At 45.7% G+C, this 19,212-nt stretch overlaps 3 protein-coding genes across 3 annotated transcripts in view; 1 reads left to right on the top strand and 2 right to left on the bottom strand.

Annotated features, from left to right (window-relative positions):
* tnfsf10l (TNF superfamily member 10, like) overlaps positions 1-1,701 on the bottom strand; it is a 61,421-nt gene extending 59,720 nt beyond the window's left edge. The window contains exon 1 of the mRNA XM_080486461.1: positions 1,080-1,701. Within this exon, the coding sequence (XP_080342587.1) occupies positions 1,080-1,325 (246 nt within the window). The 5' untranslated portion in view covers positions 1,326-1,701. The remainder of the gene's footprint in view (positions 1-1,079) is intronic.
* Positions 1,702-8,308: 6,607 nt separating this feature from the next.
* LOC308123766 (uncharacterized protein) lies at positions 8,309-11,499 on the bottom strand. Its single transcript, XM_080486427.1, has 2 exons — positions 11,273-11,499; positions 8,309-9,995 (listed from the first exon to the last, which is right to left on the bottom strand). The coding sequence occupies exon 2, from the start codon at positions 9,987-9,989 to the stop codon at positions 9,141-9,143; it is 849 nt and encodes a 282-aa protein (XP_080342553.1). The 5' UTR covers positions 9,990-9,995; positions 11,273-11,499; the 3' UTR covers positions 8,309-9,140.
* Positions 11,500-13,122: 1,623 nt separating this feature from the next.
* Positions 13,123-19,212, top strand: ccnb3 (cyclin B3). Its single transcript, XM_080486397.1, has 12 exons — positions 13,123-13,275; positions 13,418-13,520; positions 13,689-13,772; positions 14,793-14,899; positions 14,982-15,153; positions 15,234-15,332; positions 15,428-15,520; positions 15,677-15,814; positions 16,548-16,703; positions 17,051-17,200; positions 18,416-18,546; positions 18,624-19,212. Exons 2-12 carry the CDS (start codon positions 13,437-13,439, stop codon positions 18,739-18,741), a joined length of 1,332 nt encoding a protein of 443 aa, XP_080342523.1. The 5' UTR covers positions 13,123-13,275; positions 13,418-13,436; the 3' UTR covers positions 18,742-19,212.

Below are 19,212 nucleotides of genomic sequence, written 5' to 3'. Positions count from 1 at the left end.
GAACATGCAGACACGATAAAGACCACGCAGCTTTCTAGGAATAACACAGCAGTGGTCTCCACTGTTCTACTTCCACCAGTCGGGCTGATAAAGCTTATCTCCCACATGCTTTATACCTCCACTAAACAGTAACAGCACACTGGAGCTGGGAATGTAATGAGTACACCCGTGTGTGTGTGTGTGCGTGTACTTTCCCCCCGCTGGGACTCGCTGAACGCCGTCCACCGACGTGTTTATCCAAGATCTATCTTTTCCAAACGGGACAAATAATCCCGCAGGTTTTCACTTACAGCAACTCTGGCCAGTGCATCACGCCTGTAATCAAACCTCATCTCTGGAAGTGCGGCTGCCAGAATCCCCCATGTTCTGTAGACTGTGGCGATAATACAGTATCACCTCATCCCTGAGTGTGGCGTGGCCGCGATATTTCAACACGGCGAGAACTTCAGACACACTGCAAATCGATGCGGGACTTAATGTTACTACAGCAGATAAAAAAATTTAAAAATGATTTAAAGCAACCCCCATGGGTGAGCCCACCTCCATCACTGCCTTTGCATATTTCAAGCCTCTGCACACATCTGTAACCCACTTAAAAAGCAGCCCTGCGCTGCAGCTTCTTATGACGACTTTCAGTCCGAGCAAATGACTCCAACATGTTGCTTTTTTTTTTTTTTTACGCATGCACTTTAACCCGCTTTTATTTTTTTTGCTGCTGGACAGACATACAAACTTCTTTCTTTCAGTTTTTTTTTTTTTTTCTCTTTGCCTTAGTGTGCTTGTAAATTTCCCGGATGGCGTTGTTAAACATGTCCATTCAGGCTTTTGGAAGAGCCTGGCAAGTCAAGCTGCGGGGGCGAATTCGTCCCATTGGAGAAGTAAATTACACAACAAAAAGTTTTTTTTGTTTTTTTTTCAAGAAACTGTAACCGTGAATAAATCGTGGGCTGGTTGTGATAGAAGTGTGTGCAGAGAGAGAGAGGGGGGGGGGGGGGGGGGGGGGGGGTGGGAGGGGGAGAGAGGTTGCGACATTTACGCACAACGCGCGCTTCAAGCGCAGAGAGTCGAGGCGCGCTTACCTGCGATATGGACAAGTTCAGGTAAACAAAGAGTCCCGTGGTGGAGGCGATCTGCAGCACCACCACCACAATCACCACCATGGCTACCAGCATCTTGGACGGCGCTTCCCGGCGCCCCGTCCCGGTCCCGGTCCCGGTCCCGGTCCCGCCCGGCCCGCCGGCAGGGACCATCATGTAGGTGGTGGACTCGCTGCTCACCGATCTGAAATAATCCTGGTGCTGCTGCTGTGCGCTCGGAGTGGCCATGGCATTCCCGACGCATGAGTGGACCGCAAAAACCAAGGAGTGTGTGGGGGGGGGTCGAGAGAGAGAGAAAGAACCAGAGACGACACGAGCCCCTCCACGGACCGCAACAAGTTAGATTTCCATGGGAGCGCACGAGCTGGGGGGGTTTGGGTCGAGCCGGAGGAAGCGTGAGGACGAGTGGGGAGAGGAGTTTAAAGTCTGCATGAGTCCATGTCTCCGGGTCAGCGCTCAGTTGGAGGATTGAAGCTGCAGGAGGAGGCAGCTGGACTGGACTGGTGGGCTGCAACCGAGAGAGAGAGAGAGAGAGAGAGAGAGAGAGAGAGAGCAGCGCAGAGGGGCTGGCTTAACCTCCTCATCACCCTGGAGCTGTGTGTGTGGAGGAATGCTCACACTCTCTCTCTCTCTCTCTCTCTCTCTCTCTCTCTCTCTCTCTCTCTCTCTCTCTCTCTCTCTCTCTCTCTCTCTCTCTCTCTCTCAAACAACTTAATGCGAACTTTTCCGTGCGTAAAAAGCTGCTTAGTTAAAACCCTGTTATGCTTTTTGGCTGTGAGTCACATTACAAACAAGCAAGAAAAATAAAAAATAAACAACAGTGACCAACTTTCGGTCACTATAAAAGTCTGCAGCCATTGTGGAATACTCATTCAAAACATCTTCAGCTCACGGACGTCGTTATTAGATAAAAACATTGTAATTACTTCCATACACTAAATTATCAAACATTTCGTTGTTTGTCTTTCAGTTGTTTTAAAAACGTTCATCTCTGCTTTCAGTGTTTTTCTGATATGATAGGATTTGTGTTCTGCTCTTCTGGAGACCTTTTCTCATAAAACGTGTGAGCAGCTTCACTCGTTACTGCCTCACTTGAAGGTGAAGCTCTGACCTGGCAGGGGGCGCTCTCTCTGCTCTCTCTGCTCTCACTGCTCTCATCTCTCACTGCTCTCACTGCACTCTGCTCTCTCACTGCTCACTGCTCTCTCTGCTCTCACTGCTCTCTCATCTCTCTCACTGCTCTCTCATCTCTCTCTGCTCTCATCTCTCTCACTGCTCTCATCTCTCTCTGCTCTCACTGCTCTCACTGCTCTCATCTCTCACTGCTCTCACTGCACTCTGCTCTCTCACTGCTCACTGCTCTCTCTGCTCTCACTGCTCTCTCATCTCTCTCACTGCTCTCATCTCTCTCTGCTCTCTCTGCTCTCAAAGCTTTCTATTATTTCTCTAGTTTAGAAAGACTGGAAGTCAAATGACAGCAGGAAAACAACCAGTTGTTTTTGTAGAACCAAATAACTCACATTTTATGATAATAAAAGTAATGTCATACAGGACCACATGGAAGCAGGTATGTTTTCTTGGCTTTTAAAAGGCTTTCTAAGAATAATAAGTGGGTTTTTTTCGACTTAACAAATCCCTAAAAGTTGAAAACCCCCAAAAAGCTGAATATTAAAAAGCTTCCTAAGGTGTTTTTTGAATATTTTTTTATTCAATACGTTTCCTAATCTCTTATCTCATGTTTCATTTAGTGTATTGATGTTATTTCTTTCGTTTTTTTTATTGAAATTGATTCTAATAGAAATGTTTGCTGAAGAACTAGATATTAGGTAATTCCTTATTTATTTCAAAATTTTTGTATTTATCTATTTATTTTGTATTTATTTGTTGTTTGTTTACTTATTTGCTCATTCATTCATTCTTTGCGTAACAATTTGTTGAAGAATGGCAGAAAAAATCCACGCAAACCTCACGAGAAATAAAATAAACTAAATAAAATCCTCCCATTTCAATCAGGAATTCACTTGTCGCAATGGAAAAACCCTAAAAGTGATATCTGATTATCAAATAAACATTGTTTATTGGTTTTCTTGTTCTTGCAGTAATTGGGAGGTACTTTCTGTGTCCTCTGAGCGGTTCTATCAAGTGTTTGAATGTATAACTGTGGTCTATTTGAGAGTTTTGCTCTGTTTGAGAACAAATATTGACCCAACGCCCTCCAGTTTACCACCACAGCCCGAGGTAAATATTTGAATTTCACCCTTCCAGAAACGCCATGAAGCCGCGCTGTGTGGACACTGAAGAGACGAGACCTCGTTGAGTGACAACGGTGACGTCCAGATTTCATTTGCGCGTGCAGAAAACACACGCTCGCAAAACCTCCCGTCTTAAATCACCACCTCGAACCGTTTCTTTCGCCACAACTGTTATCTTGGCGATCTGGACTCCGATGGAGAATCATGACGCTGCTCATATCCTCCCATAAACAGGGGATCTGAGGGAAGGAGACAGGCAGAGACAGTGTTTACAGTCCGGCTCTAAACAAGCGCTTTTCCTTTGTTTCCTCTCCATCGTCACAAACAGCTGGAAAGCTGTGTGTGTGTGTGTGTGTGTGTGTGTGTGTGTGTGTGTGTGTGTGTGTGTGTGTGTGTGTGTGGGGAGGATGGAAGACATCGGTTCTGAGCCATCGGGAAATATTTCCCCCTTCGGAGACACTCTGCTCAGTGTTTAGGACTTTAGGACGGTTCAACACTGGGACACTGCTTTACGAGTGTCTGTCTGCAGGAATAGATGCTACTTTTATGTGTGACTCGTCGCTGCGACGCCACCCAGGAGCTTTTCTATCTATCTATCTATCTATCTATCTATCTATCTATCTATCTATCTATCTATCTATCTATCTATCTATCTATCTATCCATCCATCCATCCATCCATCCATCCATCCATCCATCCATCCATCCATCCATCCATCCATCCATCCATCCATCCATCCATCTATCTATCTATCTTTATCATCCATCTATCTATCTATCTATCTATCTATCTATCTATCTATCTATCTATCTATCTATCTATCTATCTATCTATCTATCCATCCATCCATCCATCCATCCATCCATCCATCCATCCATCCATCCATCCATCCATCCATCCATCCATCCATCCATCCATCCATCCATCCATCCATCCATCCATCCATCAATGTATCTCTACATTGTTGACTTGTGTTTCCAGTGCTTATGTACTTTTGCACTCTTTCACAGTTTTAATCTGTTCACACGTTATTTTGTTCACACTTTCTTCTTCCTCCTAACTATTCATTTATTTATTTATTTATTTGAAGTTGAGGCCGGTCACTATGAGAGGTGTTTGAACAAAGCACCAACGTGCCAATCATGAATAGGTAGAACCACCAGTGTGGTCGCTTCGTTCGAGGTTCAGTCAGGACACATCGTTTCGTCTCTGAAAGTCGGAGCATTCCCTGGAAGCGAAACACAACAAACAAACTAAAAAAACAAGGCGGCACCTCTTGTGGCTCGTAGATTAAACAGTTGCTACATGTGCATTCTCCACGCCGCGGGTGTGCTGCTCCTCCGAGCCAGGAGCCAGCCGTGCCCTCGTAAAACAACCTGATCCGAGCAGCCGAACAAACACACTGACGGAACAAATCACGCCACGTTTACATGTTTAGAGTTCTGCTCTTTAATCATACTGGTGCTAACTTGTAAACTCCACACAGGAAGGACTTGAACCGGGACACCCTCGCTGTGAGGCGACAGTTCAAACCACTACACCGCTATCAGCGCACAGCTCGTTAAAAAAGTCCTGCCGCCATGAAAAGTAGACCCCGACGACAGCGAGAATAGTAAACTCTCCTGTGTTTTGGGTGTTTACGCGACAAACCCCACTGAAAATGCAACTTTTTGAAAACGTGCCGACTCCGCGTGCGAAAAAAACGTACGGAGAAACGCAAAAGTTCTCTGAAATGAAAATGCTGAAGTTTTCACTTGAAGCGCAGCCATGAGCAGGACTTCAGTTCAGTCGGATCGATTCTGTTGAAATGTCATGATTGGTGTCATGTGCAAAATGTTCCATTGTTCTCTCGTTTGTCTGATTCGCTTGTGTGAGGCAAATCTGGCATTTGCAACTTCTCATCCTGCTTCCTTCCACAGTCCTAAAACACGCGTTGGAAGATTCTAATTAGTTCACGTGCGAATTAGAAATTAATATTAGTAATACTGTAATTATGAATCTGCATCTCCGGCTGTTTTTCTCACAGCGTCAGGTTGTCGGGTGGGATTACGTGTGTGTGTGACGGAGTACAGGCTCGTCCACACAATCTCAGTTTAGCTGATCGACTCCAGACCCGGAGGCCGAAACCTGGACGAGGATGGACGTACAGAATTTGGACGCATGGATGTTAAACATAAAAGAAATCTGCGGGCCGGCTGGACGGAAACCTCCTCTCAGGATGCTGAGCCGCGGCGTTTTCGTCCTAAAATAAGACAGAGAGTGACTCAGCGTCTCTGCCGTTTCCCCTCCTAACATGGAGTCACTCTCTCTGCATCCTCTGTGTGTCATCGCACATCTTCCCCTTTTTTTTCTTCCAACTCCTCCTCTCTTTCTGGCAGCTGTCGGGGCCCGATAGCACATGCTTCCAGATGTGCAGATGGTGTGTGTGTGTGTGTGTGTGTGTGTGCGCTCCTTGGACACCGCAGCTGTCCGCCCCGGCCCGGTGCAGCTCCGTCGGAGCGTCAGCGTGTATATTTGGGAGTTGCGACTGTCAGCAAGCATCCAGTGGTGAAAAACAACAAAAGAAGAAGAAGAAGAAGAAAAACCCACCGGTGATCAGTGGTGGGAGTTAAAAGTTCAGACGGAGCATTCCTTGACGTATTATGTAGCAGAGCTCAGGGACGGTCACGCAGTGCAGCCAAACCAGTGTGTGTGTGTGTGTGTGTGTGTGTGTGTGTGTGTGTGTGTGTGTGTGTGTGTGTGTGTGTACCGACCCGCGTTTGGAAGCATCTGAGAGTCCGATTAACAGCCGAGCGCCTCCAAGAGTCTTGAAGTCTCCGTCTCAGTAGGACTGAGGGAGCGTGCTGACGCCGTTATCTTATTGAAGGACCAGCCTGGAGTTCCAAGTCGTACGAAATATATTTATGTATGTGCATATATGTTGATTTGATGTGATGATTACACATATGAGAAAATGCTTTAAGGGCTGAAGAAAGACAGACTAAATTATTCAGATCATCATGTTAAATGGACACACATGCACGTGGATTTAATATAATAGTAATAATAATAAAATTGATAATTTGAGAAATAAATAAATAAATAAATAAATAAAATTAAAAGTCTTTATTAAACCGATCTGGCTTCCATGGAAGTTGCTCCAAACATCCAATGGGAGCAGTTTGGATTTCAGTGTCTTGCTCAGGGACACTTGGACAGAGGTGACAGAGACTCAAACCTGCACCGTTGCGATTGAGAGACGACCGCTCTTCCCACCGAGCCACCGCCGCCCCCAGATGAACTATGGGAGATGGGGGATCAACCAAGTTCTCAACGTATCTGTCATTGACAGTGAATTTGTTCCTTTTCTTCCTCAGTGTCCTCGTTGTCTTTCTTTCTAAATGTCTTTATGAAACTGTGTGACAACTTGAATATTCACATATGAAGACATTTGACTATGGTGGGTTTGAACACAAAAAGTTCAATCTGAATCACATGTGCAAAACAAAAAAAAAACCAAATGGTTTTTCCAATGTTTTAAAACAAAAAAGAAAAGAAAGTGGTCTATTTTCTCAGTAAATGGCGTTGGGGTTTGTCTCGCTCAGTGAAAAGCCACAGTGATGGTACGTAAGTGAGTGTTGGAGAGAAACTGCAAACAGATTTTGTTTACGACTTCCGTCCGCAGTCTGCAGTGTGAATGGAGCCGATCTGGTGAGCGGAGGTCTCCCGGGGAGGAGAAAGCAGAACCCTCTTGGTGCGCCGCTCAGAACCAAGTGCCAGGAAATCCTCAGAGGAGCTCTCCGCCGACTGTTGGTGTAAAACTTCTTTTTATAGAGATGTGTTCACGATGTTCTGAAATATTTGAGATTGCTTAAAAAGTGAAGGATTGACGTCCTCGGTGTCTTCCAGCTGAGGATGAGAAATCCTCCTGATCCACTGAGCGGTTAAACTAACGAGCCACATCAGGCTAATTCTGCTGGTCGGGTCGTATCGGGGTTCTTTTACGAGTACGAGCACTCCGTGCAGTATCTGACCAGGTGTCGGTATCGGTATCGGTATCGGTGCATCCCTTCTCTCGCTGATGAAGGAGCTGAGATGAGTTGTAACCGTGTCAGAGCTCAAACCCTGAACTCGACTCTGAATGGAGAGACTTCCTGCAAGAACCTCCATGTTGTTTCACTTTCAGGCTGTCAGCAGTAACACACACTCCGTTCGGAGGACACACACTTTGTTCTCTGTCCCACTCCCTTCCCCCAAGTGTGCGGGGGAGTCGCGGGAAAGCGCCTTGCGTGACTTTTACGTCTTTTGCGAGATCCAAACACGAAAGAGCAAACAAACGTCTGCACATTCGTGCGGCGATCGCGCACTTTTGAAAACGCCAAGACGTGCGAGCGACTGAGCGGATGGCCTATAAAAAAAGTGATGACTAAGAAGAACAATAGAACCCTGTAATGGAAACTCTTGTTTGGGAGTTCAACAAGATCTCTCCCGCTTTGGGTTTTGGCAGTCGCCGTCTTCGAATTAGCGAAGACGGAAGAAAATCGGGGGCTTTCGGTTCTGGACAACATCGCTGTTTGTTTAAGAACCGCGGCTCGCTTTTCCTCCAGATCTGATCTCAGCGGGAACGCTGCTATGAAAATGAGTGTTCATCGAGCCAGAACACAAAGCCATCCCAAGTGCCAACACTCAGCTTCGTCCCGGGGAGGATTCAAATCGCACTGAATCTAAAGAACGTGAAGCTGGTTCACCGAGTGACAGCTTCACTCACAATTTGCGAAAGTGAAGATGTCATTACATTTTAGGGTGTTTTTGCACATGATTTTTTAGCTGTTTCGTCGGCATTTTTCAGACAATTTTGACACTTTACAATAGAATAGAATAGAAATAATGTGTTTATCCTTGAGGAGAAATCCGCCAAGCATCGCTCAACGCACAATAAATAAAAAGAAAGTTGAACATCAAATAAGACAGGATGCATATTGAATAAGTCATTTTTAAATGTTGATAAGTACAGGGATTAATTTTAGGTACAGAAAGGATGAAATTAAGAAAAACACAGCCAGCGTTATGGAAGGAACAAATATGAGCCATTTGATCGATTTGATCTCTTTTCTAAGCAGCTTTGCTCGTTTGTTTTCTTTTGTTGAGCTAAAAGTCCTTTAGAAAAAGATTCAGGTGTTTAAATGAAACCGAAAAATGAGATAGAATGTTTATTTAGGTATAATTTAGTGAAACGCTTCAGGGAGCCACTACAAAAAGGGCCACATGTGGCTCCAGATCCACAGGCTGCAGACATCTGGTAGGACTTTAAACGTGGAATAACACGAACCTTTCTCCTGTGCTGCCATCTAGAGGACGAACATGGTTACTGCAGTCAAATACAGTTTATTACCCAATCCATCCACTTTCAGCTGAAACCTTTCGTCCTCATATACGATTAAAATATATTGACAGTATTTTTGGAAACATGTGTGTCCAATGAAAATACCTCTTTTTTAGGCTTAATAATAATAATAATACACAAAAAGTAAATAATTTATTTGCTGTGACAGTTCTATGTTTGCCAAAAGTAAATTGCAAGTTGTATTTAAGTAACTAAGAGAACGAATGAGAGCAGTAAATAAAGCATGAACTACAGATTTCACACGTCAGAGCATCTTTATGTGACTTTGAAAATATACAAACTATGAAAAAATTTAATCTTAACCTTTATTACAGCTGATTCCTCAGCGTCTCTGTATCCAAGTGTCCAGTGAATGTTACTGGAGTGGCCGTGATAAATCAGTAATCAGGGTCCAAAAGGCCATAGGGGCTAAAACACAGACATCTTGGCAGCATCAAGAGATGACGCGATGATGGTTTCAGCCATTTGCCGAGCGAGAAGATGAAGATCAGCGTCCTCCGCTATCTGCTCGCTGTTTTTCAGACCTAAAACACAGTCCAGGATTTCAAGTGAGAGAGCGTCGGCGAAGTCTTCCACTCCGGCGGCGCGCTGAGGTTCACAATCGTCTCCCGACACGTCGTCTGTGGAGAGAGAATCCATCAGAAGCTCCGCCAGCTCCGCTTGCTGGTCGTCCATGGCGTGGGGCGAGACGCCCTCGCGGTCCTTTGGCGTTGGGGGAGGGGGCGACGGCTGGAAGACCCTCGCCAGGCCTCCTTTCAGCTTTTGCGAGAAGCTCTTCCTGCTCTTCTGCAGCTCGGGGAAGAGAGGGGTGGTCGGCGGGGCGTCGGGGTAGTCCAGCGATCCCACGGCGGGAAGGCCTGCCTGGGCCAGAGGTGGACGGCCGTGAGCCTGGAGCTCCGTGACAAGAGCGAACTGTCCGCCTGCGTCCCAGACGCCTTCCCCACCTGCAGCGTCATCCACGAAGGTTTCGTCCAGCTCAGAACCGACTTCGTGGCCCTTCACATGTCCACCTTGGCTCGCTTCCATCACGGCACAGTCGATCACAGCCGACGCGAGCGCCTCACCGAACATCTCGTAGTTTTGGCTGAAGTCAGCCTCGCTCTGGCTCGTCAATGACTCCATTATACTCCCCGACATGTTTTGGGCAAACTCCTCAACGGCTTTATTGTTTTCTGAGCGTCTCTCGGGCCCTCGCGCATCGCCAAGGTTTCCTGGAGCGGGCTCTGGCACCCTCCGATCTGCACATGCTGTCTGCATTGGACCCTGTGAGGAGAAAAGCCAAGGAAATAATATTTGGTTTTATCCCTGCGGCCATTTTTCGCAGTCAAAACATGGCAACGGGTAGAAGAGAAGCCGCACGGCGTGGACGTGCCAACGCGCCTTTTAACGCCAAGCAAGGTTCACATGCTACGGCGTTAGCCTTGCGGCGATTCCCCCTTTCGACTGATTCACATCAGCTGACGAATGGATCAAGATCAACTTTAAAGAAGAAAAAAAGAAAGAAGTAATCTCCAGCGACGGAGCGACAGTGACGACAGGAAGTCGCCTGTGATAAAACGCAGGACTGACGCCTGAACCGCAGCTTGTCACCACATGAGCTGTCAGGCAGGATGTGACAAGCAGGAAGTGGAGGATCATGAGCGAATCGGCCGCAAACTGCTGTTTTTCTAAACGGGGACAGAAAAAGACACCGTCGCATGAGACGTTTAATCCACAAAGGGCGTCTGAGTTGGGTTCCTTAAACCCCCGGACTCCAGTCTGGACCGACGGAACAGAAATGTGTGTGATACTTGTATTTTGTGTCACTTTTAAAGCCGCCAGTCAACTTTCAAATGCACGTTTTCTACTTTACCAAAGGGAGAAAAAAAAAAATATGTGAATACAAACACGAAAAAGTTGGTAAAACGAATACATACATACTGACAAACATTATCCAGGTTCATTAAAATTTTATTTTGTAATTTCCTGTGGTAATTGTTTAGTTTCTGTGAAAAGACAGACATTTCCATCGCGTATACTCAACAAAGAGAAACTTTAAAGATAAAATTTAAAGGTTATCGCGGCACTATTTTACCACTCGGGGGTGAAATCGGCCCGTTGGCTTATTAAAGGAAGGATGTCCTGCGTCAAAACGCTGCAGCACTTTTCCTGTAGCTTTTACTTTTATTTTCACTATTAATAACTCTCTTCCCATTTGTTTCTTTCACTTCCATGTTTACTGTTTTAAGCAAACAGGATATATTTTACAACCTTATTCCCTAAAAAGATATAAAACAAAGAAACAGGAACAATTCAATATATTTTGCCTTTTAAATTATTTCACTTGCGTCAGCTTGATGAAAACAGACCAAATTACACTCATTCACAAAAATAAAAATTTAAGAAACAGCAGTGCTACAAAGTCCACCTCTTTATTGACGATAACGCCGGTTTAGAATGAGAAGCGCCTCTGGTCGGAACTTTGGCTGAACGTACAAGAAAATCTGCAAATCAAATCCAAGAGACGTCGTCTCCGACTGCCTGCGTGGAGACCAACTCACCGATTCAGGTCGTTGCTGCTGCAGCTTCAGCGTCTCCGACTGTCAATGAGTTGATGTGGAAGTGGTTAGACAAGTTTTACTCTCACTACTTCCTGGAGGGGGGCGGGGGGGGGGGGGGGGGGGTTGCAGATATAGACAGGGGGAGTTTAACAGCCACAAATGGTTTAAATTGTGTAAAAATGAGCGTTGGTGGCGGGCGCCACGCTTCGTGACAGAGTGAAGAGTTCACAGGAAGTTGGATGGACTCTCAACTAACTGTGACTCCTCCCACATTCAGACAGCTCTGCTCTGGCACATGGCACCGCACTTCCTCCTCTTCCCAAGATGGGCGTGTGTGGGCGGAGCCAGTGCAGCTCACGCTGACACAGCAGATTGTGAATGCGGCTCCTACATGAGCCAATATTCAAAAGGAGGGAAAATCAAGGAAAAGCAGGATTTGGGGCAATAAACTTTAAATAAAATGTTTTCGGACCAACGAGACCATGTCTTTAGTGACAACTGGTTCTTGATTGACTTACTTGATTAAATAAAGGTTAAAAAAACTAATAAATTAACCTATATTCATCGTATGTAAGGCGATACTGACTACTTGGTTTATTTATTTTTTTTAGCTTGTAACAAACTAATTTCCGTCTCCTTGTAAAAATCACTACTTTTAGGAGTCTCATTAGAAATGTTTCAGTATGTGAATAAAAGGAAGTGTAGTTGATCGGCTCCAGCGCAGTGTCACGCTCAGGTGGCTCAAGCTGTATAAAAGATGGGTGTAAGAAAAAAATAATATAATTCAACTCAGGATGTTTTGTGTGAAACGCCTCGCAATTCAATTTTTCCTCAAACCCTCGCCATCTCTGCATAACCACATTTCATACCACACATTTTTTTTTTTAAAGATTCCAGCAAAAGCAATTTCCCAATGAAAACGCCCGTCTTTGTAATGTTATAAACCAGAGCATCATCTCATAGTCAGTGTGTGTCGGGGGAGTTTTACATCCCACTAATGTGTTTTTAAAACTTTCACCACGTCACATATGGCTGTGAGAAAAAAATAATGCCTCATGAAAGGGATTATTGTTCATGTGGAGACAATGTGGGACATTATTTGAGGGAACGTCAGCCAGGACCATTAGTTTATACTTAATGCACCATGGACAGTTTTGTTTTCATTTTTCTTCTAACGCCTAAAGCGTGTGAGTCTGTGAGTGTCAACCAAGTTCATCCCGGGTCAGTTTTCGAACCTGGGCAATATGAAGTTATAGAAGCATGGAGATATATAATCAAATTTTTGGTGTTTATGTAAAAAAAAAATTAAAAAATAAGCCAAACATGTATTCTGAACATTAATATAATTTGCGTTGCGTATTAATACAGCCTGAATATTTCATCTTTTTTTTAATTTTTTTTTGACAGTTGAGGTCAATAAATCGATTTGTTTGTCTGATCACGTGTGTCACGTGGGAATGTCGCTCGTGCTTCATCCATAACAAGAAAACGTCAAATCTCTGGTCTGCATTTAAATTTACGTTGATTTTCCAAGCGGTTTGAAATCCACAAACGCTCCCGCCTTCGGCGTTCCCGTCGGCGACATGAGATGGGCGGTTATCACGCTTAAAATCACTTCTAATCCAGTTTTACAGTTCAATTTGACACAGCGTTTCTTAAAACAAACCAGCATTACATTTTGGGACAATAAATAGTTTTAACACTCATTGTTAAAGTCGTCATTTCATTCACACCGCTCAGCCGGGCGGCGCCGTCAATCTAACCCAGCGCTTCTTTACCGTTGGCATCTTCACCCACTCCCTGATTGGTCCGCCCTGCTCAAATTCCAGCCAATCGGAGCGAGACCCTGCGGCTTTTGATTCGGGAAGCGGAGAGACGAACACTTCTTGTGTGTGTGGACGACTACTGCCCAATCTGGATTATTTACTGCAGGTTTTCTTCTTCCTACGACAAACACCTGGTTGAAGCAAGGAGAAAATACCTCCCCCCCCCCTAAAGAAAAGGTGAGATACGTTACAACACCGGGTGATTGCATGTATTGTTTATTTTGAGTTGTTGAAGCGTGGACCCCACCCGCCGCCTGTTTGGAATAAAGCTGCAGAATTCTGAATCCTAACTATATTTCCCCCCACCGTGATAAAACAGGACTGAGATTCTAGACGTCATGCCTTTTCCGAGGGGAAAGAAACCGAGCGCTGCAGGCGGGACTAAGACGTCCAAAGTCGGTGTAACGACCTCCGAGAACCAGGTAAAAAAAAAAAAAAAATAAATCAAAAATAAATCTGCATGCTTTTGCATTGTTTATTTCTTGTTTTTCGTGGTTCACTCGATCCCCCTGCAGTGCAAACCATTTTTTTTGCACGCCTGTCTGGTGTATATATGTGCATAAAACAATCTAATGTGTTGTTTATTGCAGGAGGAAGGCTCCCAGGTGAAGAGGTCTTCATCGCCTCCTCATGGAGCTCCTAAAAAGAGAACTGCCTTTATCGACATCACCAATGTAAGTCCCGATTGAGCAGTCGGCCCCAGAGGAAAAACATGCTTTGGCATAAACTTTTTAGTTTCCTGAAAGTCGACAACCTGCTCAAGAGTGCTTCGGTCACATTCACACATTCGTCTGAATCGGAGTGGTGAGGTTGAGGTGGCTTTTCTGCGAGATCTGGGAGGCGTGCAACTTTATGCACCCTGCAGATAATAACGATGTGAACCCACAACTTAGGAAAACGGACCCCCCAGCTTTAAAAAGCGGTTTCTTCTGCAAAACTAAACTCTTAAAAGAGTAAAAAATAATATTGTCAATGATTTAACAAGCACACTGGCTCGAAGTTCCATATTCATTTTGACAAAGATTAACCATAGGTGTGTTGGTGCAAGGTGTTTTTTTTTTCTTCCTGTACATATTATCTGATCCATGCAGCTCCAGACTGAGGAGACGTCTGGCTTTAGGGGAATTAACTTCTATTTTTTTTTGCTCTTAAGTTAAAAACTTTTGTCGGTCCAAGATGAAAATGGTCTGATAAGTAATGCAACAGAAAACGACCGGCCAAAACAATAATTTGCACATTTCTACCAAAGACTGAGGGAACAGAACAAACACGAAGGATCCTCAGAGTTTCCCCACCAGCTCCGTCTGCTTGTGTGTGGCTGTTGCGTTTCCGTCCGAGGCCGTCGCCTCACTCGCCGTCCGTTCCCGTCACGGGGTTTGTCTTTGAGATGAGGTCAGCGTTTCGTCCAGTAGCGAGGCCGAGCGGCCTCGTGTGCACACGGGGAACGTCCCCCGGGTTCTCTTCAACGACAACACGACTCGGCGGCTGCGTCCCCCCCCCGACCGCCGCGACACGCGCGCTTTGTTGCCTGTTCACACCTGTTCTTCAGGGCGCCACTTGTGACCTGACACGCACGTTAACGCGGCGTGTGAACGGCCGCAGAGAAAGACTCAACCGAACACACTCGCATTCACACCCACGGGAGATTTCTGGTCGCCAACTGACGCGAAATGTGTCTGTGACGTTGCTCACAGGCTCACAAGGTGCAAATCAGCCTCCCCATCAAGAAGAAGGCCGCGGGGAAGAAGGCCGCCAAGAAAGCGGCCGCCGTGTCCACCAAGAATCAGGCCAACCTGACAAAGTGAGTCCCCGCTGGAGATGTTTTTTTTTTTTTCTTTTCTCCCCGGAGTTGTCTTCAAACCTCCGCCTCGCTCCGCCCGCAGGTCCTCGTCTCTGAGCTCAGAGGGGACGACGTCCGAGCGAGAGAAGACCGACACCGAGGAGGACGAGAAGAGCGAGGACTCGAAGGCGGAGGCTTCGTCTCCAGTTGAAGAGCTGGCAGACGCTGCGCCCCCTGCCGTCCGCGACGTCCCAGCATACCTGAGGAAACAACATGTAAGAAGGGGGGGGGGTTAATCAGTGCTTCTGCAAAGGGGCTAAAACGCGTAAACGTCATGAATTCCTAATCCCCGCAGATTCCGAAGGAGTTTGACATCGACTCCGAGAACTCCGAGGACAGCTACATGTGTCCCGAGTACGCCAAGGACATATTTGACTACCTCAAGCGGAGAGAGGTGAGCAGGTTCTCTCTCTCTCTCACCATGGTCTGTCGCCACAAAGTCCATCACTGTGTTTTCACGCCGCCGTCTGTCCACGCCGCCGTCTGCAGGACAAGTTCGTCCTCTGCGACTACATGCCCAAGCAGCCGAGCCTCAACCCGGAGATGAGGGCGATCCTGATCGACTGGCTGGTCGAAGTCCAGGTGAGGCTGATGCGCTCCTTCACCTCGACTTCAAAACGATGTAGTTTTCCTGTTCGGTCACTAGAGGGTGCTGTTGTCTTGTTTTTGTTACAAACGGTTCAGTTTTTTTTTTGTTTTCTGAACTTGAAACATCGTATATAAACTCTGTCTGCGCAGGAAAACTTTGAGCTGTACCACGAGACGCTCTACTTGGCCGTGAAGCTGACGGACCACTTCCTGGAGAGGTTCCCCATCCACAGGGAGATGCTGCAGCTGGTCGGCTCCACCGCCATGCTGCTCGCCTCCAAGTTTGAGGTGAGGCCACACAGGAGGGACAAGCTCAAACATGCTGGAGTTCATACTGAGTTTAAAGCTGTGGTTTTCAGCATTAGTTTTATTTGTCAAATTTTATAAGTCATGGAAGTGAAGGCAGATGTTCTTGTCTTTATACACGTGGTGAATCTTTAATGATTTATACTTGAGTTATATGTGTCTGATCCAGATTTATATTTCTGTGACATCAATGAATAATTCATATTAAAATGCAAGGCGAAAGTGGCCAGTTGAGGTTGTGACAATAGAGCAAAGATTTTTATTTTGCATCTGTAAATGTGGGAAAGAGCTGTGCCGCTTTTTAAAAGTGTATGTTGGCAATAAACTGGACCTCAAAGAAATGGACAAAAAAGAAGGAAAAAGTTGTCAATCACATTTTAGTTGTTAGATAAAATGACCAAATCGCTAGAAAAGTACTATAATAACGTTTTTTGTAGTATTCGTGATGAAAAAAGGTCAATATTTTCACAAAAAACAAACAAATACAACCAGAAATTATAAAACTGTCATAGTTAATTTTGATAAAATGCTCTGATGTTCAGATTTGCAGCCTGAAAATGTAATTTGTTATTAAAATACACAAACAAAAAGGTCGTCGGCTCGAGAAACTGATTCCAGTACGTCGGCACAGAAAGAGTTCGTGGCGGTAAAAATCCCACGCTGAGTCGTTTTTTTTTTTTTAACTCGCGGTTGGTTTTTCTTCCTCGCCCTGCAGGAGCGCAGCCCGCCGTGCGTCGACGACTTCCTGTACATCTGCGACGACGCGTACAAGAGGGAGGAGCTCATCGCCATGGAGGCCAACATCCTGCAGACGCTGTCGTTTGACATCAACGTCCCCATCCCGTACCGGTTCCTCAGGCGCTATGCCAAGGTGTGTGTGTGTGTGTGTGTGTGTGTGTGTGTGTGTGTGTGTGTGTGTGTGTGTGTGTGTGTGTGTGTGTGTGTGTGTGTGTGTGTGTGTGTGTGTGTGTGTGTGTGTGTGTGTGTGTGTGTGTGTGTGTGTGTGTGTGTGTGTGTGTGTGTGTGTGTGTGTGTGTGTGTGTGTGTGTGTGTGTGTGTGTGTGTGTGTGTGTGTGTGTGTGTGTGTGTGTGTGTGTGTGTGTGTGTGTGTGTGTGTGTGTGTGTGTGTGTGTGTGTGTGTGTGTGTGTGTGTGTGTGTGTGTGTTTTTACACGCTCGCAGTGCGGCGAATTCGCTTCACGTTGTTCGTCCTCCGCAGTGTGTGAGCGCCGGCATGGACACGCTGACCCTGGCCCGCTACTTCTGCGAGATGAGCCTGATGGAGATGGACCTGGTGCTGGAGAGAGGCTCGCTGCTGGCCTCCGCCTGCCTGCTGATGGCGCTAGTCACCAAAGACCTGGGAGGCTGGGTAGGTCACCATGATGGAGGAGGGGGAGGGGCGGCGCTCATGAAAACACCTGGTGACTCGTTAGAAAGTATTGATCAATTCTAACATGATTAAGAACAAAGTTCCGGTTATTTTAGGACCTTTAAGGTTCATCTGATCTTTAACGCCGATTTAAAAAAATAAATAACCTCATTATTTGAGATATAAAATTGAATTGGGGAAAATAAATGGACTTTAATTGTCTTCCTGACTTTTTTCTGATCGATGCTCGCAGCAAAACACTCACGTCCCTTTACACGCTTCAGCGACCCTCTTTTTCAAACACGTTATTCTTCTTGCAGGATTTGTAATTAGAAAGTCTTTTCCAGTTGTTTTGTTCAAAAGGAGTAAATTTTCAGTTAAATTACTGAAATCTGACGACGTTCGGCCTTAAAAACTGACTGTCGGTGCACGCTAAAACGATTTACGTTTGATCTCCTCACTGGATTTTGGCGGCGCCGCTTCCTCCGGCGCAGGCGCGCGACGGCGTGGAAGTTGCAACACGCGCGATCGGACCGTTCAGACGGCGGTTCTATTGAAAGACCTCAGATTTGGTGTGCAGAAAATGGAATCACAACATTCACGCCGTCACAAGACGAATCAGATATGGGTCACTTGTGTCCATGCACGGGGTGTTTCGGTTCCACTGGTGCCCCTGTTAACTGGTGACTTCTACCACCGGTCGTTAGCAGCAGCTGGTGTGAAAATAAGACAAAGGGAACGATACTTTAATGGGAACGCAGTTTAGACGGCGTTCGCTGCGGATTTTGTTCGAGCTTTTCACGTTTTCTGTGAAAGAAGGAAGCCAGGTCACCAGTTAACAGGGAAACCAGTTGATCCATAACATCAAAGGCGAGCAGCGTCAAAGTGGAGTAAGACGTTGGTTTCGGACCCGCCTCACTCGCTCCTCATCAGAACCGTCCTGAAACGGCCTTGTTGTTCCGCGCTCAAACGTCTCCGTCTGGAGAACAATCCTCTTCCCAATTTAAATGGAAATTGTTTTCCCGTGTAAACCTGCGTTATCACGCCAGCCGCAGCGGCGGCGCTCGGGATGCCGGGTAATTAGATTTTTCTTCTCGAATCACGTGAGGATTTTTTTTTCCCCCCCACATCCCGGTCTTATCTTGTTCACGTGAGACTTTTCCCACATCTGGATGCGGCTGCAGCAAACCCTCCCGTCTCGTCTCGTCTCCGCAGACTCCCTGCCTGCAGTTCCACTCCGGCTACACGCCGTCGGACCTGGCGCCCGTCGTCTGGAAGCTGCACGCGATGCTCCTCGCTCCCCCCGACGACAAGCTGCGAGCCGTCAGGAACAAATACTCACACAAGTAAGTTTTGGGTGAGAGCACGGAGTTGAGTTGTGCAAACGGAACATTTTTTGTTCAACTCTTTTTTGATTTTTCAGGGTGTTCTTTGAAGTTGCGTCTCTCCCGCTGGTCGACGTCGACGTTTTGGAAAAAGCTTTAGCGCCTCGGTGCGACGCCAGTCCATCACATCTCCACCTGGAGCCTAGAATTGAGTGAAGGTTTTCTTTTTTTTCTTTTTTTTTAAAGCACTATAAGTTGTATATAAACTGTTAATATGTTTAATATTTATATGTTTTTGTCTGTCTTTTATATAAATCTTCCAGCGTGTGACGGGAGTTAAGCAGGGCATTTGTTATCAAGTGTTTTATCTATTTTTTAATAAGATAGTAAAAAAAAGACAACCTTAATTCTCAGTTGAAACCCCCTTTTCATGTGTATTTGTAGTTCTAGACTGAAGCCAAGGTTCAGAATTTGATGCGTTTACCCCCAAGTTTTCTAGAGTTGGTACATTCAGCTACTGTTAATGTGTGTATTATGTTGTACAGTGTTTATCATATTATCCTATTCTAATTATTTGTATAAAACACAACCACCGGATGAAGCAGTGCAAGCTTTATTTGGCTGACGATACACATTATTGAAATAAATAAGTGTTTGGTTTTTTTTTTAATGTTTCCTAATATGGTG

The sequence above is a fragment of the Lipophrys pholis genome (assembly GCF_963383615.2).
Source record: "Lipophrys pholis genome assembly, chromosome: 18".
NCBI lineage: Eukaryota > Metazoa > Chordata > Actinopteri > Blenniiformes > Blenniidae > Lipophrys > Lipophrys pholis.
Note: the sequence above shows the minus strand (reverse complement) of the source record. Positions and strands in the feature narration are given on the sequence as shown.

Excerpts from the sequence above, each read along its gene's own strand:
- LOC308123766 (XM_080486427.1), bottom strand. The coding sequence starts at position 9,989 with ATGCAGACAGCATGTGCAGATCGGAGGGTGCCAGAGCCCGCTCCAGGA.
- ccnb3 (XM_080486397.1), top strand. The coding sequence starts at position 13,437 with ATGCCTTTTCCGAGGGGAAAGAAACCGAGCGCTGCAGGCGGGACTAAG. Across the intron at positions 15,154-15,233 it reads CATACCTGAGGAAACAACAT|ATTCCGAAGGAGTTTGACAT; the intron begins GTAAGAAGGGGG and ends TAATCCCCGCAG. Across the intron at positions 15,333-15,427 it reads ACTACCTCAAGCGGAGAGAG|GACAAGTTCGTCCTCTGCGA; the intron begins GTGAGCAGGTTC and ends CGCCGTCTGCAG.